The 17,789-nt window shown below is 57.5% G+C and overlaps 2 protein-coding genes across 12 annotated transcripts in view; both read left to right on the forward strand.

Annotated features, from left to right (window-relative positions):
• The window catches only part of PUM1 (pumilio RNA binding family member 1), a 55,190-nt gene extending 51,922 nt beyond the window's left edge, over positions 1 to 3,268 (forward strand). For all 11 annotated transcript variants that reach the window (XM_080357450.1, XM_080357454.1, XM_080357455.1 and 8 more), the window contains one exon: positions 1,582 to 3,268. In XM_080357450.1, coding sequence (XP_080213576.1) covers positions 1,582 to 1,713 — 132 coding nt within the window. In that variant the 3' untranslated portion in view covers positions 1,714 to 3,268. The remainder of the gene's footprint in view (positions 1 to 1,581) is intronic.
• Positions 3,269 to 6,334: 3,066 nt separating this feature from the next.
• The window catches only part of SDC3 (syndecan 3), a gene marked incomplete at its 5' end in the record, with an annotated part of 28,638 nt that continues 17,183 nt past the window's right edge, over positions 6,335 to 17,789 (forward strand). The window contains one exon of the mRNA XM_080357748.1: positions 6,335 to 6,421. Within this exon, the coding sequence (XP_080213874.1) occupies positions 6,335 to 6,421 (87 nt within the window). The remainder of the gene's footprint in view (positions 6,422 to 17,789) is intronic.

Below are 17,789 nucleotides of genomic sequence, written 5' to 3' on the forward strand. Positions count from 1 at the left end.
ATAGCAGAGTGACCTGTAGCTTTGCTAATCTATATATAGATATGTGTATTAAAAAGAAAGGTATGAATGATCATCACTGACACATTCTGTTTCCCGTCAAGCAACGTCTTTTGAATAAAATGCTAATGAGGTTATCGGTGTGGTTGTCAGAAATAGAACAGGGGTGGCAGGACCGGCTGAAGATGAAGATCTCAGTGCCATTAAGCTGAGGGAAATCACGGGGAAAATTGAGCGTATCGACTGCTGCTTTTGAATTGTAAGAATTGCTATTAGCACAAACAAGCAGTTTGTGTTATTGTTAAAGACAACGCTTTTATTAGAAAAAAAAGAAAAATTAATTTAGCAGCCAGTTCTGTCAGTTAAAAAAGTAAAAGTAGAGGTGTTAGAATGCGGATGGATGGAGAGTGAGGGGTGGGCCTGGGGGCTTCCCGTCCCTCAGCAGCCAGACCTGCTTGGGGAGGGAACGGGGGGAGGCAAAGGCATCGGTTTCTGATTATGACAAGATGGTCCTTGGGCTGAAATAGGAATTTAAAGGGTTCAGGGCTGAGCTGGTGCAGCAGGACGAGTTTGGGCCGGGTTTCCCTTGGGCTTTTAGGCCAGTCCTGGCTCAGCTTGGGCACGATGGTGCATCCACCTGCTGCTCCCATCCTCCCCACGGCCTCCAAACTCCGTTGTAATTGTGGTATTGAGTGAACATGTTGCTGGTGTGGGATATTTCTCATCTAGTACTGAAAATGAATTGTTCTGATGTCTCGTTCCTCTGAAACTGGCCAGAACTTGTGCAGCATAAGGATGTTACTGTGAGAACCCCTTTCCTTGCTGGGCTGTGCCCGGGACGGCCCTTGGCTCTGGCTTAGTGCTGTTGCCAGCGACTTTTGCTCCAAAGTGCTGTGAGCGGCTGAAATTTGCTTCCAGACCTCTGCTCTGCTTAGAATAAATACGTGAATTGTCAGGTTCAGGCACTGAACTGCAGTTCAGCCCCGGCGCGCTGCACCCCCTCCCTGCAGCAGTTCCAGCCCGCAGCTCTTTGGGCTTTTAGCAGATGTGTTGAAATTGGGGCTGAGGACCCTGCTTGGGGTCGGTGGGACACGAGGAACAGGTTCTGCCCCTAGAGGTGCTGGACACTGGACAGGCTCCCAGGGGGGTGTCACTGCCCAACCTGACAGTGTTCAACAGGAGACTGGACACTGTCCTCAGACACACGGGGTGAGCTGTGGGGTGTCCTGTGCAGGGACAGCGCTTGGACTCCATAGTCCTGTGGGTCCCAGCTCAGGGCATTCCCTGATGGTGTGACAAGCCTTGTTCTCATGCACACCCCCATCCACCTTGATTCCAGTAACTCGGCTCAAGACGGTGCCGCCTGCTTGACCAGAAGGTCCTCCTAAAAATAATACCAGTGAGTTACAGAACATTGGTTTGAGTCACGGTAATGGAGGTGATCACTGCAAATGGTGCTTTAATAGTTCAAACGTTTTATCGTCCTCCGCTCTCTGCTGCCGACCGGCACCCGGAGCTCACTCAGCGTCCGCAGGGCGCTAAATCCAGTTCTAAGACCCACTCACCCCTTCTTTTATCCCCTAGATCCGGCCTCACATCGCCACCCTGCGCAAATACACCTACGGCAAACACATCCTGGCCAAGCTGGAGAAATACTACATGAAGAACGGGGTGGACCTGGGGCCCATCTGCGGGCCCCCCAACGGCATCATCTGAAGCGGCGCCGTGGGGGGAGCTCCCTGGCCATCGCACCTACAACCAGCAACCGGCAACATCCCAGTGTACACCTAGAAACCTTTCTGGTTGCTAAACTGCTAAAACAAAAAAGAAAAGAGAAAAAGCCTTTGTAAATTTCTTTAATTTTATTATGCATAACATGTACTAATTATTTTTTTTAATTAACTAATTGCCCTGCTGTTTTACTGGTGTATAGAATACTTGTACATAGGTATCAAATGTACATGGAAGGCCACATTTTTGTTCACTGTTGTATCTATATTCCAAATGTGGAACTTTCAGGGTGGTTGGTTTGAGGTAAACAAACAAAAACCGTTTTTAATTCATCTGCCTCGCGGGCAAATCTGTGCGGATACCGGGTTCTTTTAGTCAAAAGTCAGCAAGAGGTTGGAATTTTAGTTAAATGGCGCAAACGACACATTTAACGCTGTTTATAAAGAGAAATTCAACTTGCTAAAGCTTCGGTTAAAAGAGAAAATGAAGTTTTGGAAGTTTTGAATGCTTTGTTTTTAGCGCAAGCGCGGGGGCGGCTCCGCCGGTTTTAACGGGGCGGGGGGTGTTCCCGCCCGCCCGGGTTGTTCTGTCAACCCGGAGAGACACAACTTGATTATTTAGCATGAGGAAAAACAAATCCAACTCGGCTTTGGTCTTGCTTCTATAAATATATAGTGTATACTTGGTGTAGACTTTACATATATAAAAATTTGTAGTATTTTCTTGTTTTGATGTCTGATCTGTATCTATAATGTACCCTAGTAGTGGAACATACTTCTGACTGTACAATTGTACATTTGTAAACCTCTGTAATGTAAATGTGGAGAAGTTTGAATCGACATAAACCCGTTTTTTGGTAAGAAAAAAGAATTAGCAAAACCTGTGCATTTCAGTGTATATTCACACCTTTTATGGTCGTAGCATATAGTGTTGTATATTGTAAATTGTAATTTCAACCAGAAGTAAATTTTTTCTTTTGAAGGAAATGTTCTCTTTATACAGCCTAGTTAATGTCTAAAGGAAGAATAAATGCTTGGTTTTATTTGTCACCTAGTTAACGGTAGCGATCCTTTCTAAATGTTCTACAGAAATGATTCAGTTCCAAATAGTGTTTTTTTGAATCTTAAAAAGTAATGTTTTGCTTATTTTGTGACAGTAAGAAACAAAAAGTGCAAAAGTACAGAACCCCTGGTTTTCCTTACAATCAGAGTCCCTTTTCACCTTGTAAAGTGTGAATCACCTCCCCTTTTTGTACAGAAGATGAACTGTATTTTGCATTTTGTCTACTTGTAAGTGAATGTAACATACTGTCAATTTTCCTTGTTTGAATATAGAATTGTAACACTACACGGTGTACATTTACAGAGCCTTGTGTATATTTCCAATGAACTTTTTTGCAAGCACACTTGTAACCATATGTGTATAATTAACAAACCTGTGTATGCTTATGCCTGGGCGACTATTTTTTGTAACTCTTGTGTAGATTGTCTCTAAACAACGTGTGATCTTTATTTTGAAAAATACAGAACTTTGGAATCTGGCTCCGCGTTTGCCTCAAACTCCCTCACCGGAGTCACCCGGCGAGGGGCCCCCGCTTGGGGTTGGAGAGCAGCAGGTACACACGGAACACACAGAGCAGAACAAGCCCCTGCGTGTCTCTGCCTCCCCCTGGCCCCATCCCTCCCCCTGTTCCCATCCCTCCCCCTGTTCCCATCCCTCCCCCTGGCCGTGGGGGTTTTGCCATTTTAAACATTTCCCCCCATCTATGAGCCCATCTAAACCTCTTCAGAGCCCAAACGGACTCGGAGCAGCTGCAGCCCCTGTTGTCTGGCAGGGGCTCGGGGGTGACCGGCCACCCCGTGTCTCTTGGTCACTTCAGCTCCTGCAGGGAGGGACAGGGACAACTGTCCTGGTACCTTCTCACCCCAGAGCCCCAGCCTGGCTGGGTTGAAGGGACCTCTGTGGATCCCCAGCTCCACCTGCTCGCGCAGGGTCACTGAGCAGATCACACAGGATCCCAGGGGTTTGAATGTCTCAGAGGAGACTCCACAGCCGCTCTGGGCAGCCTGGGCCAGGCTCTGGCACCTCCCAGCAAACACGTTTCTGCTCATGTTCAGATGGAGCCTCCTGTGTTCCAGTCTGTGCCCGTTGCCCCTCACCCTGGCGCTGGGCACCACTGAGCAGAGTCTGGTCCATCCTCTGACACCCACCCTGAGATACTGATCCATTGATCACATCCCTCTCAGCTTCTCTTCCCCAGCTCAACAGCCCCAGCTCTCAGTGTCTCCTCATCACAAAGATGCTCCAGCCCCCTCAGCATCTCTGTGTCCCTCCCTGGACTCTCTCCAGTGATTCCTTGTCCTTCTTGAACTGGGGAGCCCAGAACTGGCCCCAGCTCTGCAGATGCGGCCTCCCCAGGCAGAGCAGAGGGGGAGGATTCACCGCCCTGACCTGCTGCCCACACTCTTCCTCACGCACCCCAGAAATCCATGGAGAAATCTGGGTTTGTCACAACACCCCCGGTCCATCACGTCATCCAGGAGCTGCGCTGTCAGCCGGATCCGCCTCGACACCGGGATCCACCTCGACACCGGGATCCACCTCGACACCGGGATCCACCGCACCCGGGGCTCATCACCCCGGCCTGGCCGAACATCTCCCGCTTCCCCCGGCGGAGCTGCAGGGGCGGCCGCGGCCACGGCGGGGCGGTGCAGCCCCGGGAACGGCCCCGCGCGGTCACACCCGCCGCGGGACCCCCCCGGGACCCCCACAGACCCCCCCACTGCCCCACAGACACCCCACTGCCCCAGGGATCCCACACTGCCCCGGGACCCCCCACCGCCCCACTGCCCCCCGCCTCGAGCTCCACCCCCCGGCCCCCAACGCATCCCCGCTGTGTTTCTGCACCACCCAAAGCCTTTCCCCGGGTTTCACCCCCCGCCCCTCAGCCCTGCCAGCTTCTCCCTCCTATGAATACACTTGACAAAAAAGAAAAACACTTAATTTCGATGCTGCTAATTACAGAGCAATTTAAAAGGAGAGAAGTGTCCCAGGTGAGGACCCCGAGGCAGACCCCCCCCTCACCCCCCCCCGCCATATTTGACCCCGCAAAGAAGAGGGTTGCTCTGAGTTTCCCATGGAACTGGAGCTGCGCAGGAGCCGGGCGGGACGTGCCCCAGCTCTCCCGGTCCGGGGGCTGCAGCCCAATTTTAGCCGAATTGGGCTGATTTTGCCTCCTGAACCAGCGGTGCTGGGGGGGCAATGCCCCTTATTCCAGGTAACCCCCTGCTCCCTCCGTGTCCCCTCTGGCGTGTATTTTGCATTCAGATGAGGGGTTTTTAATGAGAATATATTTTTAGTTTTTTCACAGAAAGTGTGTGAAAGCCACCAGGAGGAATCACACGCGCGTGAGGAGCGACTCGTTTATATCCCAGCTCATCTGTTCCCAGCTCAGCCACAGCCCGCCGGGGTGACCAGACACCCAAATTCAGAGCAAAGCCAGGTGAGGGTCACCCATCAGCCACATGGGTGTCCCTGCGGTGATGAGGGACAGCCCCGTCCCCTGCTCCCACCCGTATAGTTGGTTTTTTGAAAGGGGAAACTGAGGCAGGGTGCTGTGGGGCTGGTGGTGGGGCTGGTGGTGGGGCTGGTGGTGGGGCTGGGAGCGAGTCCCGGCTCTGCCAGGAGGATTTTCCCCTCTTGGGTTGTACTCTCGGGGGTGGCCCTGGCCCAGCACCCACCCGAGGGTGACCGAGGGTCCCACGGAGGGGAGGCCCAGGGGACGGAGCAGGGTGGGGGTCCCACCTGGAGGCACATCCCAGAGCCCCCGTCTGCCCCGGTTCATCTCCATCCACCCTGAGGTGACCTCGTCTGTCCCAGGATCCTCCTGTATCTACTCTTGGCCCCCCCATCTGTCGCAGGGCCCCCCGGTGTGCAAGGGTCCCTGCAGCTGCTCCAGCCCTCCTCCATCTACTCCTGGATCCCCCCAGTCTTCCCCAGGCCCCCCCTTTTTACTCCAGTCCCTTCCTTTACCCCAGTCTGCCCATATATCTACCCCAGGGCCCCTCCATCTGTCCCAGGCCCCCTCGCCTACCCTTGGGGCCCCCATCAACCCCTGGGTCACTCCAATCTGTCTCACGTCACCCCCATCTACCCCAGACCCTCTCATCTACCCTTGGGTTCCCCCAATCTACCCCGGGGTCTCTCCCATCTGCCCCAGGCTCCCCCCCAGTTTGCCCCAGTCCCCTCCTTTACCTACCCCCGCCCCCATCTACCCCTGGCTCACCCCAATCTGCCCCACATCCCCGTTTCTATCCGCCCCCGGGTGGCCTGCCCCAGGCTCCCCACAACCCGTTCCCCGCAAGCGCGCTCGCCCCGGGCCGGTTCCGGGGCGGTCACAGCCGGGCGGGGGGAGCGGGACCGGGGGCAGGTTCGGGGAGCCCGTCCCGGCGTTTCGTGCGGGGGGGCGCGGGGGGAGGGCGGCGCGGCCCCGCACCCACCCCCACCCACCGCCTCCCGCGGGCGGCGGCAACAAAGGCCCTTCCCCGCCCCCGCCGCCGCCTCCCGCCGCCGCTGCAGCCGCCGCCACCGTCCTTGCGGCAGGAAGATGCCCGGGGAGGTGCCGCCGCCGGCGCCCCGGGGGCTGCGGAGCCTCACGGTGCTGCTGCTGCTGCTGAGCGCCCGCGCCGCGCTGGTGAGTGCGGGGGGGACGCCCCGGGATCGGCACCGGCACCGGCACCGTGCGTGGAACCGCAACGGGTGGGGGGAGCGGCACCGTGTGCGGACCGGCCGCGGCACCGGGCTGGGGGAGCGGTACCGGGCGGGGCAGCTCTGAGCGGACCGGGGCGCCGGGACTGGCTTCGGGATCGTGCGTGGACCGGCAACGAGTGGGGGCCACCGGCATCGTGCGCGGAGCGGCCCCGGGCAGGGGGACCGGTACCGGGCGGGGGGGCTCAGACCGGTATCAGGATCGTCCGTGAACCGGCACCGGTCTGGAGGTGTTGATACAGGCATCTTGCACGGACCGGCCCTGGGCACGGGGAGTGGTACCGGGCGGGGGGGGTGGGACCGGCATCGGTACCGAGCATGGATGGGCACCGGGTCGGGAGCACCCGCCTCGGGCTAGGGGCGTGGGCCCGGGCTCGGGCTCGGTGCGGAGCGTGGATCGGTACCGTGCGGGGTCACCGGCACCCGGCTGGGGAGGGGCGCACCCTGCCCCGGGACCCGGCGCGGAGCGGGGTCTGGAGCCGGCACCCTGCGGGCTCGGGTGGGGTCGGGCTGGGGGAGCTCGGGGACCCCGTGCCCCCGACCCGGAGCTCGCACCCTCCTGGGGGGGCGGCAGCAGCTCCTGAGGGGCTGCGCTCCCAGCACCCCGCTCCGCCAAACCCCCCCTGCCCGCACCCCCACCCCAACCCGCAGCCCCCAGCGAGCAGCGCAGGCAGGACCGGTGTGTCCCCCTCCCCTGGGGCGGCGCTGGGGCCGGGGGAGTCAGGCAGGGTGCCGGGGCTCTGCTGGGTGTGCGGGGAGGGGGTGCAGACAGGTGCCATTTGAAGGTCGTAGGGAAACGCCTGAAAAATAAATCTGCGGGGGGCAAAGGGGGAAGATCCCACTCCTGCCCACTCCCACTCTCTGGTGGCAGAAGAATCTTGGGGGGTTTTGCTCTGTCCCTGCAGGCACCAAGCCCCCCGCGCCTGCCCCCCGGAATCTCTCTTGCATCCCCAGCCCTGCACAGGGGTAGATGCAGCCAAGCCCTGCCTGCAGTTTGCCCCCTGCCTGCACAGGCATTGCCCTTCTCTGCCCGGCTTCTTTCCTGGGGGTTTTCCAGCCCCACTCACAGGAGGGTTTGGACATCGGCAGGAGGAAGGGGTCTGTGTTTCTGTGTGACACTTCCAGAACTGCTTCTCCCCACTGCCGGCTCACTATGGCTGGGAAGCCCCGCTCCCTGCCCGCTCCCTGCCCGCGCCCTGCCCGGTCCTCGCTCTTCCACGAGTTGCTCGGGGAGCGTCTGCAGGACCCGGGCTGGCTCTGCTGGGAGCTGCCTGTTGGGTGATGCTCTCCGGGAAGGATCCTCTTGCAACAAGGAGTTGCTTTTCCCACGCAACCAGTTGTGCTCCAGCGTGTCAGGAGAAGCAGCTGCTCCAGGAGGAACAGGAGGAAGGCTGCTGCCTCCTCCTCCTCCTCTCCTCCGGAGGAAAATATCCCAGGGCCTGGCTGCATGCAACCTGCTGTGTTCAGTAACCCAGAGCTCTTCCCCATCCTCCTGGCGTTTTGGTTTGTGAGTGCATGTGGGGTGTTGTCCCGGCTTTCCTGGCAGTGGTTATTCTGTCCTGAAGAGGCAAATGCAACTTTGGTGTTTCTGAGGAGGCTGCTGTTTAGAAGACCATCAGGTGCGTGATTTACTCGTCTGAGCGGCGATAAATATTGTAGCTCTCGGTGATGCCGCGCGGCCGCTTGCGCGGTGTATCAAAGGGCAGTTTATTAAGCCTAATATTGCGCTTTGCCATTGATCCGGGGAAGCCCGAGCTGTGCTGGCAGCTCCTCTCCATCGCCGGGTGCCCGTGGTGACCAGAGCTGCGTGTGGTTGTGCCAGCATCTCCGGCACCCGTGGTGGGCACGGAGTCAGTTGCATGGGTGTTTCCTCTCCCCCAATATGCTTTCCCCCTTCTCTGTTTGTGGAATTTCAGCTGGTGGATGGCGGTGCAGGTGGTTAGAGGCATTTGCTGTGGATTTTTAGGCAGGAAAGGTTGTGCTGGGATGGGAGGTGATGGCTGTTGGGATGCTCCTGGGGACCACAGGGCAGGGCAGGGACCGCGGGAGCAGCCCCAGGGAGGGAAGAGGCTGCTGTCCCCTGAGGATGCTCCAGGAGACATGGGGCATCCTCACCTGGACGGGACCAAGGTTGCTCATCTTCCCGCCCTCTCATTGCTGAGGTTTTTAAATAATTGGGTCTTGTTGGACAAAGTCTCGGCTTCTCCCTGGCACTGCCAGGATGGGACGCGGTGACTTAGCACAGCTCTGGTGCATCCATCCACCTGTGGCAATGGGATGGGGGATGGATTTGGGGACCCCCGTACCCCTGGTGCGGTTGTGCAGGGAACTGGGTAACGCTGCCTGCAAACCCTGCGCTGCACGCTGGTCCCTTCCCTGGAGCAGCACTCGGACAATTAATTAATTAGTATTTGCACTGTGGAGAATGGTCAAATAACTCTGGCTCCCACTGGCACTGAGCCCACAAGCTCCCGGGATGGGCCCAGCGCCGCGTCCCCCTGTCCCCAACGCGGGGCAGCGCAGAGGGGACGGGGACGTTGACCTCGACACAGGGACGTGGCCTCGCTGGAGTGTTTGGGAACCATAACGAGTCTCCTGGGACTGGGCTCTTCCCTTTGATGTGGTGGTAGCTGTGATCCCTCTTGGCCCTGGGCTTGGGGACACTGGGATCTGTTCTGTTAACCCTTTGTGTGCCGCCGTGGGGGCTGCATCCCCTGGCGAGACTGATCCTGGCAGTGGGTTTTCCTGACGGTGTCGTAGACACGCAGGTTCGGCTTTGGCCGGGATTTCCCATGAGTTCACACATGTCCCCGCTGACCCCATCCCTGTCTCGCTGCTCTGGGGCTGACCAGGGACCACTCTGAGAGGGGATGAGGTCTGGACCTTTTTGGAAGATCCAGGTGGAGAGGAGCCCCCACATCAGCGATGCTCATAGCAGGGATGGGCTGAACTCCTTACTAGACACCTGGGAATCCAAGAACAGGCTGTTTACTGGCTGCTCCCAACCCCGCAGACCACACACAGGATGAGGGGGTGGCCGATTCCTCCTCCTCTTCCTCATTCTCTGCGCAGGACATGGGTTGGGAGTCGGGATGCTGGCAGCCGAGTGCCATCCAGGGACCTTTTGGGGACGGGGAGGGCAGCGCCAGGCAGCAGTGCTCACGGTGATTAGATGCAGGCGAAGCAGTGGCTGATGAGCTTTAATCAGTGAGGGTGGCCCGTGCTCTGGGCGAGATGCAGGGGCAGCGGGGGTTCCAGCCAGCCCGGTGTGACGCCCCACGCTGGGGACCCCGCATCCCTCCCTGCTGTGGGGAAGGATGCTTCGGCTCGGCCCTGGCTGGCGGAGCCACGAGCTTAGGGATCAACTCGTCACCTTAATTACTGAGAACATTGATTAGCTGTAACCTTTCTGCAGATCCCGGCTACTCACGTCTGTGTCCTCACTGGAGCTTTGCCTGGGACGGCTCTGGGGCTGCTGCTCCTCACTGTCGGGTATCGGGGAGGTGGATTTGATTTAGCACTGGGGTGTCCGTGGGGCTCTCCTGGCGAGGATCAGTGTGGGACGCTGTCCTTTGCACCCTGCAGTCCCTGAAAATACACCCTTGGCACAATCCGGAGGGTCGATGGGGAAGGTGGGAACCTGAGACAGAGATTTGAGGTGGAGCATCCGCCTCTCCGTGCAGAGGATTTGGGGGTTCCAGCACCCCCAGCTCTGGGTCCCACTGGTACCAACGTGGGGGTTTGCAGGGCATCCTTGTTCCTGTGGTGTTTGCCTGGTGTCCAGTGTCCGTCTTTCCTTTCTGAGGTTCGTGGGCGCTCTGGGAGCGGCTGTGAAGTCGTGTGGCCTGTGCTGGGTGTGCCAGGACTCAGCCCGGCCCCCGGGGGTGCATTTGAGCTCCCCGGTGTGAGCTGCGCTAACGCGGTGGTTCTGCCACCCAGCCCTCCCCTCCCAGCCGTGCTCAGCACCCGGCTCCTGCTTACAAACGACGGGAAGCGAGTTTGTGAGGAAACTCACTGAAAGTAATAATAATAATAATAATAATAATAATAATAATGATGATGGTCCCAGAGCTTCTTGAGGGGCACAGGGTCCTCTAGCACCTCCTGTCCCTGCCCACGTGTGGCATGGGCTAAGTGGGGGTTAAGTCCCCAAGTGTCCCCAAGGCTCCTTTTCCCTTGGAAGGGGCTGGGAGACGCGTGGCAGCCCTGGAGACGGCAGCGGGACGCGGGGAATGCCCGTCCCGGCGCAACGTGAGCCGGGTACCAAACCCAGCCGGGAGGCGCCACGTCCTGCGGGGATGGAGCCTTTAAAGACTCTACAATAGTTTTAGGTCAGGGCATTAATTCTGTACCCACGTCTTCCTTCCCCAAAACTTTCCCCATGCTTGGTGTGGGATGGGGACGCTGGAGCTGATCACATCCTTGCACCCTGTGTGGCTCCAGTGTGTTTGTTCTTTTATTCTGCTCCCTGGCGTACGAGCCGGGCGCTCGGCACCTCCACAAGCCCAGCCGCAGCTCCTGGGAGACAGGGAGCGGTTATTGCTGGGAAACCCCCCTTCAACATGTGGTTTGGCATCCCCCGGGAGCAGCGGGCAGGTACGTTCACCGGAGCTGTGGTCCTCAGCATCCCTCAGCATCCCTCAGCATCCCTCAGCATCCCTCAGCATCCCTCAGCATCCCTCAGCATCCCTCAGCATCCCTCAGCATCCCTCAGCATCCCTCAGCATCCCCCTTCCCTCCGCATCCTCCCTGCTCTGCTTTAACACCGCGCGAGGCTCCTTTGGCTCAGGACCCCGAGGAGCTGCTGCAGAAGGATTCATCCTGCAAAATGGGCGATGCCACCGGGGCTCTCACGGGCAGAAAGGGGAACGTTTCTCTGGTTTCCCCCCGGCGGCGTCAGCCTGGCCCCGGCACAAGATGCTGGACCCTGGAGATGGTGCCAAAAAAGTGTGCGCAGGGAGAAGCGGCAGCTGCCGGTGAGGTTTCTCCAGCTTTTCCATCCTCACTTGGTGTTCGTGCCTGTTCCCTGGCTGTGATGCTTCATAGAGGGGGCAGAACATTTGTCCGTCGGTTGTTTCGCACGGTGCAGCCGGCGCGCGGCTCCGGGACAGGGAGGTGGGAGGCGGAGTGAACAGAGGGCTTTTTGTGGCCACGCATACATCTTTCCCAGTTAATTAATTCGACATTTACGCCGAGCTTCTCATGCAAAGCTCCCGAGCGTTCTGGCGACCTCCGTGCGCACAGCGCGGGGTGAGCACCCCCCTTGTGCCCAGCCCCGCGGGGCAGGATGGAGCCGCTCAAGTCGAGGGGGGAAGGACGTGGCTGGATCCAGGCAGAGAACAGTTCCTGGGGCTGCCAAACTCAGCCTGGTTGCAGCATCTGCCCCCCAAGCTGTGTGTTTGGGGGTCTTGCTGTGGCTGGGAAGGAAAGAGATGGAAGCCGGTGTTGTGTCGGTGGCAAAGGGATGCTCCTTTTTGCGGTCGGGGCGGTGAGAGCATTGTCAGAGCTGGTTCTTTCAAGGCTTTTCTTCTTTTATTGGGTAAAATTGACTCAAAAGATTAATTCTGGACCTCATTAAACCCATATTTGACTCAGCCGTGGGGGTGCACCCAACGCACTGAGCAGATGGAGGAGACAGCGCTGATTTTGGGGGTGAACAGCGATGGGAACCGCTGCGGTCCCCACTCTGGGAATGATGCTCCCCAAACTGTACATCCCCCTTGTCCACCTTGGCACCCCGGAACAGGCGATTTCAGCCCATTCCGCTCGGACCGGGATGTTTGCGCTGCCCTTGCCGGGACGGAGGCCGCGTGTGTTTACATCTCTGTGGCCACGATGCAAAGCGTCTCCCTCCCTCGGAACAGCTTGGCCGCCGCTCAAACTATTTATTTCAAGATAAAAATAACAGCAGCAACCTCGGGGCTGCTGCTTCTTTCCCGGCCCATGGAGAAACAAGGATTATTTTAGCAAGTGGGGGTGAAAAACCCCTCAATGTGGGGGAGCCCGGGCATGTGTCCCCCCCGCTGCAGCCCCAGTGTGGGACCTGAATTGGGATGGAGAGGCTGGAGCTGGGAACAAGCACCATCTCCCAGGCAGCACGGAGCACAACTTGTTGGCAAAACAGTTTATTTGCCAAAAAATGCTGTTTTCCAGAGGAGGAGGAGGGAGCGAAGCGATTTCACCAGCCACGTTGGTCGGGCTGAATAGCGGCTGAGCAGGGCGGGCCGAGCTCGGCTCAGCTCGTGCGTGACGCTCGCCTTAGCAAATGTCACAAATACAGCAGAGGGCTGCGATTTGGGCAGAGAGAGTGGGAGTTCTGGTCTGAAAGGGGCATTTAAAAAAGATATCTTGTTTACAGCTTTCCTTGCAAAAAAATAAGAAGTAACTGGGCAGAAAGCAGCCGTGTTTCTCTCCTACCCCAGAGCAGTTTTCCCTGCAGAGGCAGCGAGTGGTGCTGGCACCGAGCGTGCAAAGAGCTTTATTGCCCTGAACTGTGTCAGTCCACCATTTCCAGCTCATATAAGGCAAATTTGTGTCCACTGGGCTCCTAACAACTTCTCTAGGTGCTGCCTGTCCTGTTGTGTCCCGAGATGCTGTTGGGAAACGTCACCAGCACACTCCATAAAGATTAATGAGAGGATGCAGGAATAACACTTTTTTCTCCCCATTTTGGAGGTTTTTTGGCGAGCAGCATCATCCAGCTTTTAATTTCCCTTCTCCCTCATGCACGGGCTGCACGTGCGTCTATTCGGTGCTCGGGGAGGGTGCTGTGGGAACCTTCTGCGGTTGGGATGAAGGTGTTTAAGAGCCGGAGCTGTGTGTCACCAAGATGTCACTTTCGGGAGCATGGGGAGGAGGCGGGACGGGCACTTCAACCGCTCCGGAGCGCTGGCGCCGGCCCAGTGGAAAAACCCAGAGCTGCCAGGTATTTGTTGATGAAATGGGATGATTCTGTGCAGCTCGGGCGGTGCTCGGAGCACGAGGTTCCCTTTTTTGGAGGCACTGGTAGAAATGGCCACCACATCCCTGTGATTTGGGGTGTTTTGGTCCTCGGCTGGTGTCACCGCTCCCTTCGTCCCCTCCTCTGCTGTGACAAATAATTACGAATATAATAAACCAGGTTTGCAGGGCGCACCCCTCTATCTGAGGCCTGATGAGCTCGGTGCACCCCAGCCCGGGCAGTGTGCTTGGGCGCACCTAGAGCACCCACTTCTCATGTTCCCATGGCACTAATGAGTGCTAATTAAGCCCTAATTAGCCACCAGGGATTGCAAGTCGGTGCCCTGCCAGCGTGCGCGGCTCCCGCCCGGTGCGGTGCTGCCGTTGCCTCTGTCAGAGGACGATGAGAAACATCCCGTGCAGACCTGGGGGGATCCTGGCATTAATTAGCCTGGTGTTCATTAGGGAGCGTGCTGACACATATCTGCTGATGGGGAAAATGGGGCTTTAAGTGAGCATCTGGGCATCCAACAGGGACTTGTGGCATCAAGTGAACTGGGATGACCTGGGGTCCTGTGCCGGGCTTGGTGGCCGTGGGACATTGTGGGACATCGTGTCCCCGCAGGGCTGGGGCGCTCAGGTGAGCGGAGCTGCTGCGGGTGCAGCACCCGGCCTCTGGAATCACTCATTTCTGTTTTCTTCTAGCACTGAAAAGAGCTGTTTTACCCATTTATCAGCAAATAATTGTTTTGGGTGCGAGTTGCTCGTTAGCTGCCTGGCAAGCTGCAATTAGGCTGTGGCAGAGGGCTGGCGGCAGGGGGGCGGGCTGGCTCGGCTCCTCGGGGTGTCCCCTGTGCTGTTGGGGTGTCCCCTGTGCTATTGGGGTGTCGGGCACTCACGTTGCTGGGCAGGACACCCTGGATTTTTGGGGTGTTAATGATGAGCCGCATCCCTCAGTGCTGTAACTGGTGCGATGCAGATAGTTCCCCCTCTTTGCCCTCTTGCCTTTAATTTGGATTAATTACTGATCGTTCACCTGACTCTGACTCTGGGCTGAGGCGTTTAAAGCCACACACGGGACCCTCCTGACCCAGCTCCAAGGTCCCTGTTCGCCCCCAGCAGCCCCAGCTGAAGCCAAACACGCATGTGCAGCGGGTGAGTGCCCAGGGCTGGGCATCCTGGTGCTGCAACCCAGCGAAGAGGGACGTTACTGACTCCAAGTCCCTCCCCAAAAGCCCCCGTTCCCGGGTGGGTGAGCCCCTCACAGCTCCTCTGCCTTGGCGCTGGGGTGACGGTGTTTTTTGGGGTCTATCCTGGCTGCCGGGCGGGATGCTCAGCCCAGCGCAGGCCTGATCCTGCCTCTCCCGGTGCAATTCCAGCGAGCGCAGTCCGAGTTCGCCTCCAGCTATAAATACCTCACAGAGCAGCAAAGCCCCCAAAGGGTTTAGGCACTATATATAGTGTTCTGCAGCAGAAAGACATCTTGCAGAGGCCGGGCGGTGGGATCTCCTTCCTCCTTCTAGGAACAGGGGAAGGAGAGGGCACGACGTGGGGGGATGACGATTTTCCATATGGATACAGAGCTGGATCCTCTGCCCGGTCCCTTTGCACCCCCTGCACCCCCAGCTGCTCCGCTCCGGGTCTTGCTTGCGCCGAGCACCAGCAGAAGTTGCCGTCGGAGCGGGGAGGAAAGGGACATAAAACATTTATAGCCCTTGAAAATCGTCAAGGAAATGTCTGTCTCGGTTAAAATAGCAAGAGCAATTAGAGTTAAAAAATAAAACAACAACAGGGTTTGTGTGTTATTCCAGCTCTTTGCCCAGTGCTTCCCGTCCTCAGGCTCCCTGCCTCCCGCTCCCCCATCTCGGTGCCTCTGGATGATGGAATAAGGTCTAAACCCCCCTTCCCATAAAATGTGCCAAATCCATCTGGAAACCCAAACTTGTGGCTCTCGCAAGCACGTTAAAAACTGCATTTTGACTTATAATGAAAGGGCACCAAGAAGTTAATTGGGTTCCTTCTTCTTTTTGGTGTTTGCAGTGACGCCGGCGCGGGGTCAACGCCTCCTGCGTGTGTCTGGATGTGGTTAATTAGGGAAGCCTCCAAATGAACTTCCCCAGCGCCTTTGCCGGCTGCATCTGGGTTTATTGGGTGCAAACGGGTCCTTCCCCTCCCTGGGCTGGGTTGAGGATGGGGCAGGAGATGAAGGACAACAGGCGCTTCATGCAGGGATGCTGGTACCCATCCCTGTGCAGGGATGCCTGTCCTGGTCCCCATACAGGGGTGCTTGTACTTCTCCCTGGGCACAGATACAGGTGTGTTTGTCCCCTGCAGGGATGCTGGTACCATTCGGGGATACGGGCACATTTGGCAGTCCCTGTGCAGGGGGGTGGGCTGCTCGGGGGGGCCTGAGCTGGAGCTCTGGAGCCCCGAACGTGCCCACATCCCGCCAGGGCAGGAGGAAAGTAGGTCGTGGCCGTGCTGGCATGGCCGGCTCCGTCCTACATATGGAAATTGGGGCTATTTCTGGCCACTCGCATGGCTGCGGTTCGGTGATGCTGAGCAACTCCGTGTCCCCTCCTTGTCCGCTCCTTTGTCCCAGGGCCCTGCAGGTGGGTCCAAAACTGTTCCCACCCTTGGGGTGACCAGTGGGTGCTCGTGGCTCTGCAGGTTTTGGGGGAGAAGCTTTGGGATCACCTCCTGGTCCAGGCTGGAGATGGTGCTGAGCAGCCTGCCCCATCCCTGCCTGTTTCTCTGCCTGCACGGGCATTTCTGGCAGCAGTTTGGGGCGGATCCCACCCTGGATCCCCTGCCCAGTGTTCTGGGGTTTTAATTCCTCCTGGTGTCAGGGCAGAAAAACCCCCTCTAAAGCCGCATTTGCAAAGCGTGCAGCTTGTCTGGGTGGGCGTGGGCATCCCATCTCCCCCATCCCCACCCCTGGAACGAGGTCGGGTCCCAGCAGCGATGCCCATTTAACCCAGTGCAGCATTTCCCCGGCCGATCTCCTCCGGTCCCGCTGAAATCCGCAGCACGTTTGCATTTGGCAAGCGCAGCATCTTAATCAACATCCATTACAATTTCCATGACAACTCTGGGGAAGGTGGGCAGAAACTCCTTCCTGTCAAATACATGCAAACACCCCGTCCTGCTGCTTGAGCCGGCGGTCAGCAAAACACCACCCTTGATTAATTATTCCTAATTAAATGCCACAAGGCAAAGCGATGCCTGGGAAAAGGGCTCCTTCATTTTTTTGCCAGCGGTTGAGGGGCTGTTGGGGAGAGGGAGTTGGTGTTAATCTGCAGCTGCATGCAAGAGGCTCTAGCATATTCCTGATTAATCCTAATTAATTATTAGGAAGTTCATTAGCTGTGGCTCAGCACAAGAGCGGATTGGGAGGGGCAACAGGGCTCTGACAATTTAGCTGTAGCAGTTTTAGGAGCAGAAGGGTGATGGTTACACAGCATTGGGGCAGCCATAGATTTTTCTCACGAAGCATCGTCACAACAACCCCCATCCCTCAGTGTTCCCCCTCCACACCTTAATGACCACAATTAAGCCAATCCCAGAAAATGAAGTGGCATTTAGAAAACAAAAATAGTAAAACAAAAAATACCACAATTGCTTTTTGTGGTCATCAAGAGGCTTTTTACTGCCACGGCTGCGGTTTTGGTGGAGCGTTCCTGGCACGGTGACAGCTCACCAAAGCCATCCCGTCCTCCCCGGGGGGCTGTTTTGGGGCTCCCACATTTCTCCTTAGTCTCTTTAGGGGGCAAAAGAATTACATTATGGTACATGGGACCTGTGCCAATATCACCCGGTGGGACAACTCGCTCCACGGAGGGGATCCCCATGGGAGGAGGGGACACGGTGGTGGCCCTGGACCAGGGGATTTCAGCCTCCGGGGTCACCGTGGCCGCTGGGGCTGGGACGGGCGTCATGTGCCCGAAAGCAGAAGAGGTTTTTAAGCCTGTGGACCCTGGGCTGTGTCCCCACGTCCCCGAATAACCGTTCTGAACCGGTCCTGGGGAGGGCTGAGCCCACTGCAGACCTCACGGAAAAGCCATTTGAGGTGCGTCCCACCCGCTCGTGGGCGATTTCCCTCAGCGCGCAGGCGTTCCCAGCCAAAACCTTTCCTTCCACAAACAGCCGGGAGATCGTTTTCTTCTTCCCACAACACAATTAAGCATTGTCCTCCTTATTCCACTGAAAATTAAGGAGGAGGTACGAGTTAAAATACTGTGATCGCCTTCCCAGCGTTGGAGGAGCCAGGATGGGGCTCCCCAAGCACCCCAAAGCCTTTTCCCCGCTGCGGGGACGGGTTGTGCCCTGGTAGAGGATAGGACCTGCTGGGTCAC

This window comes from Nesoenas mayeri, assembly GCF_963082525.1.
Source record: "Nesoenas mayeri genome assembly, chromosome: 21".
NCBI lineage: Eukaryota > Metazoa > Chordata > Aves > Columbiformes > Columbidae > Nesoenas > Nesoenas mayeri.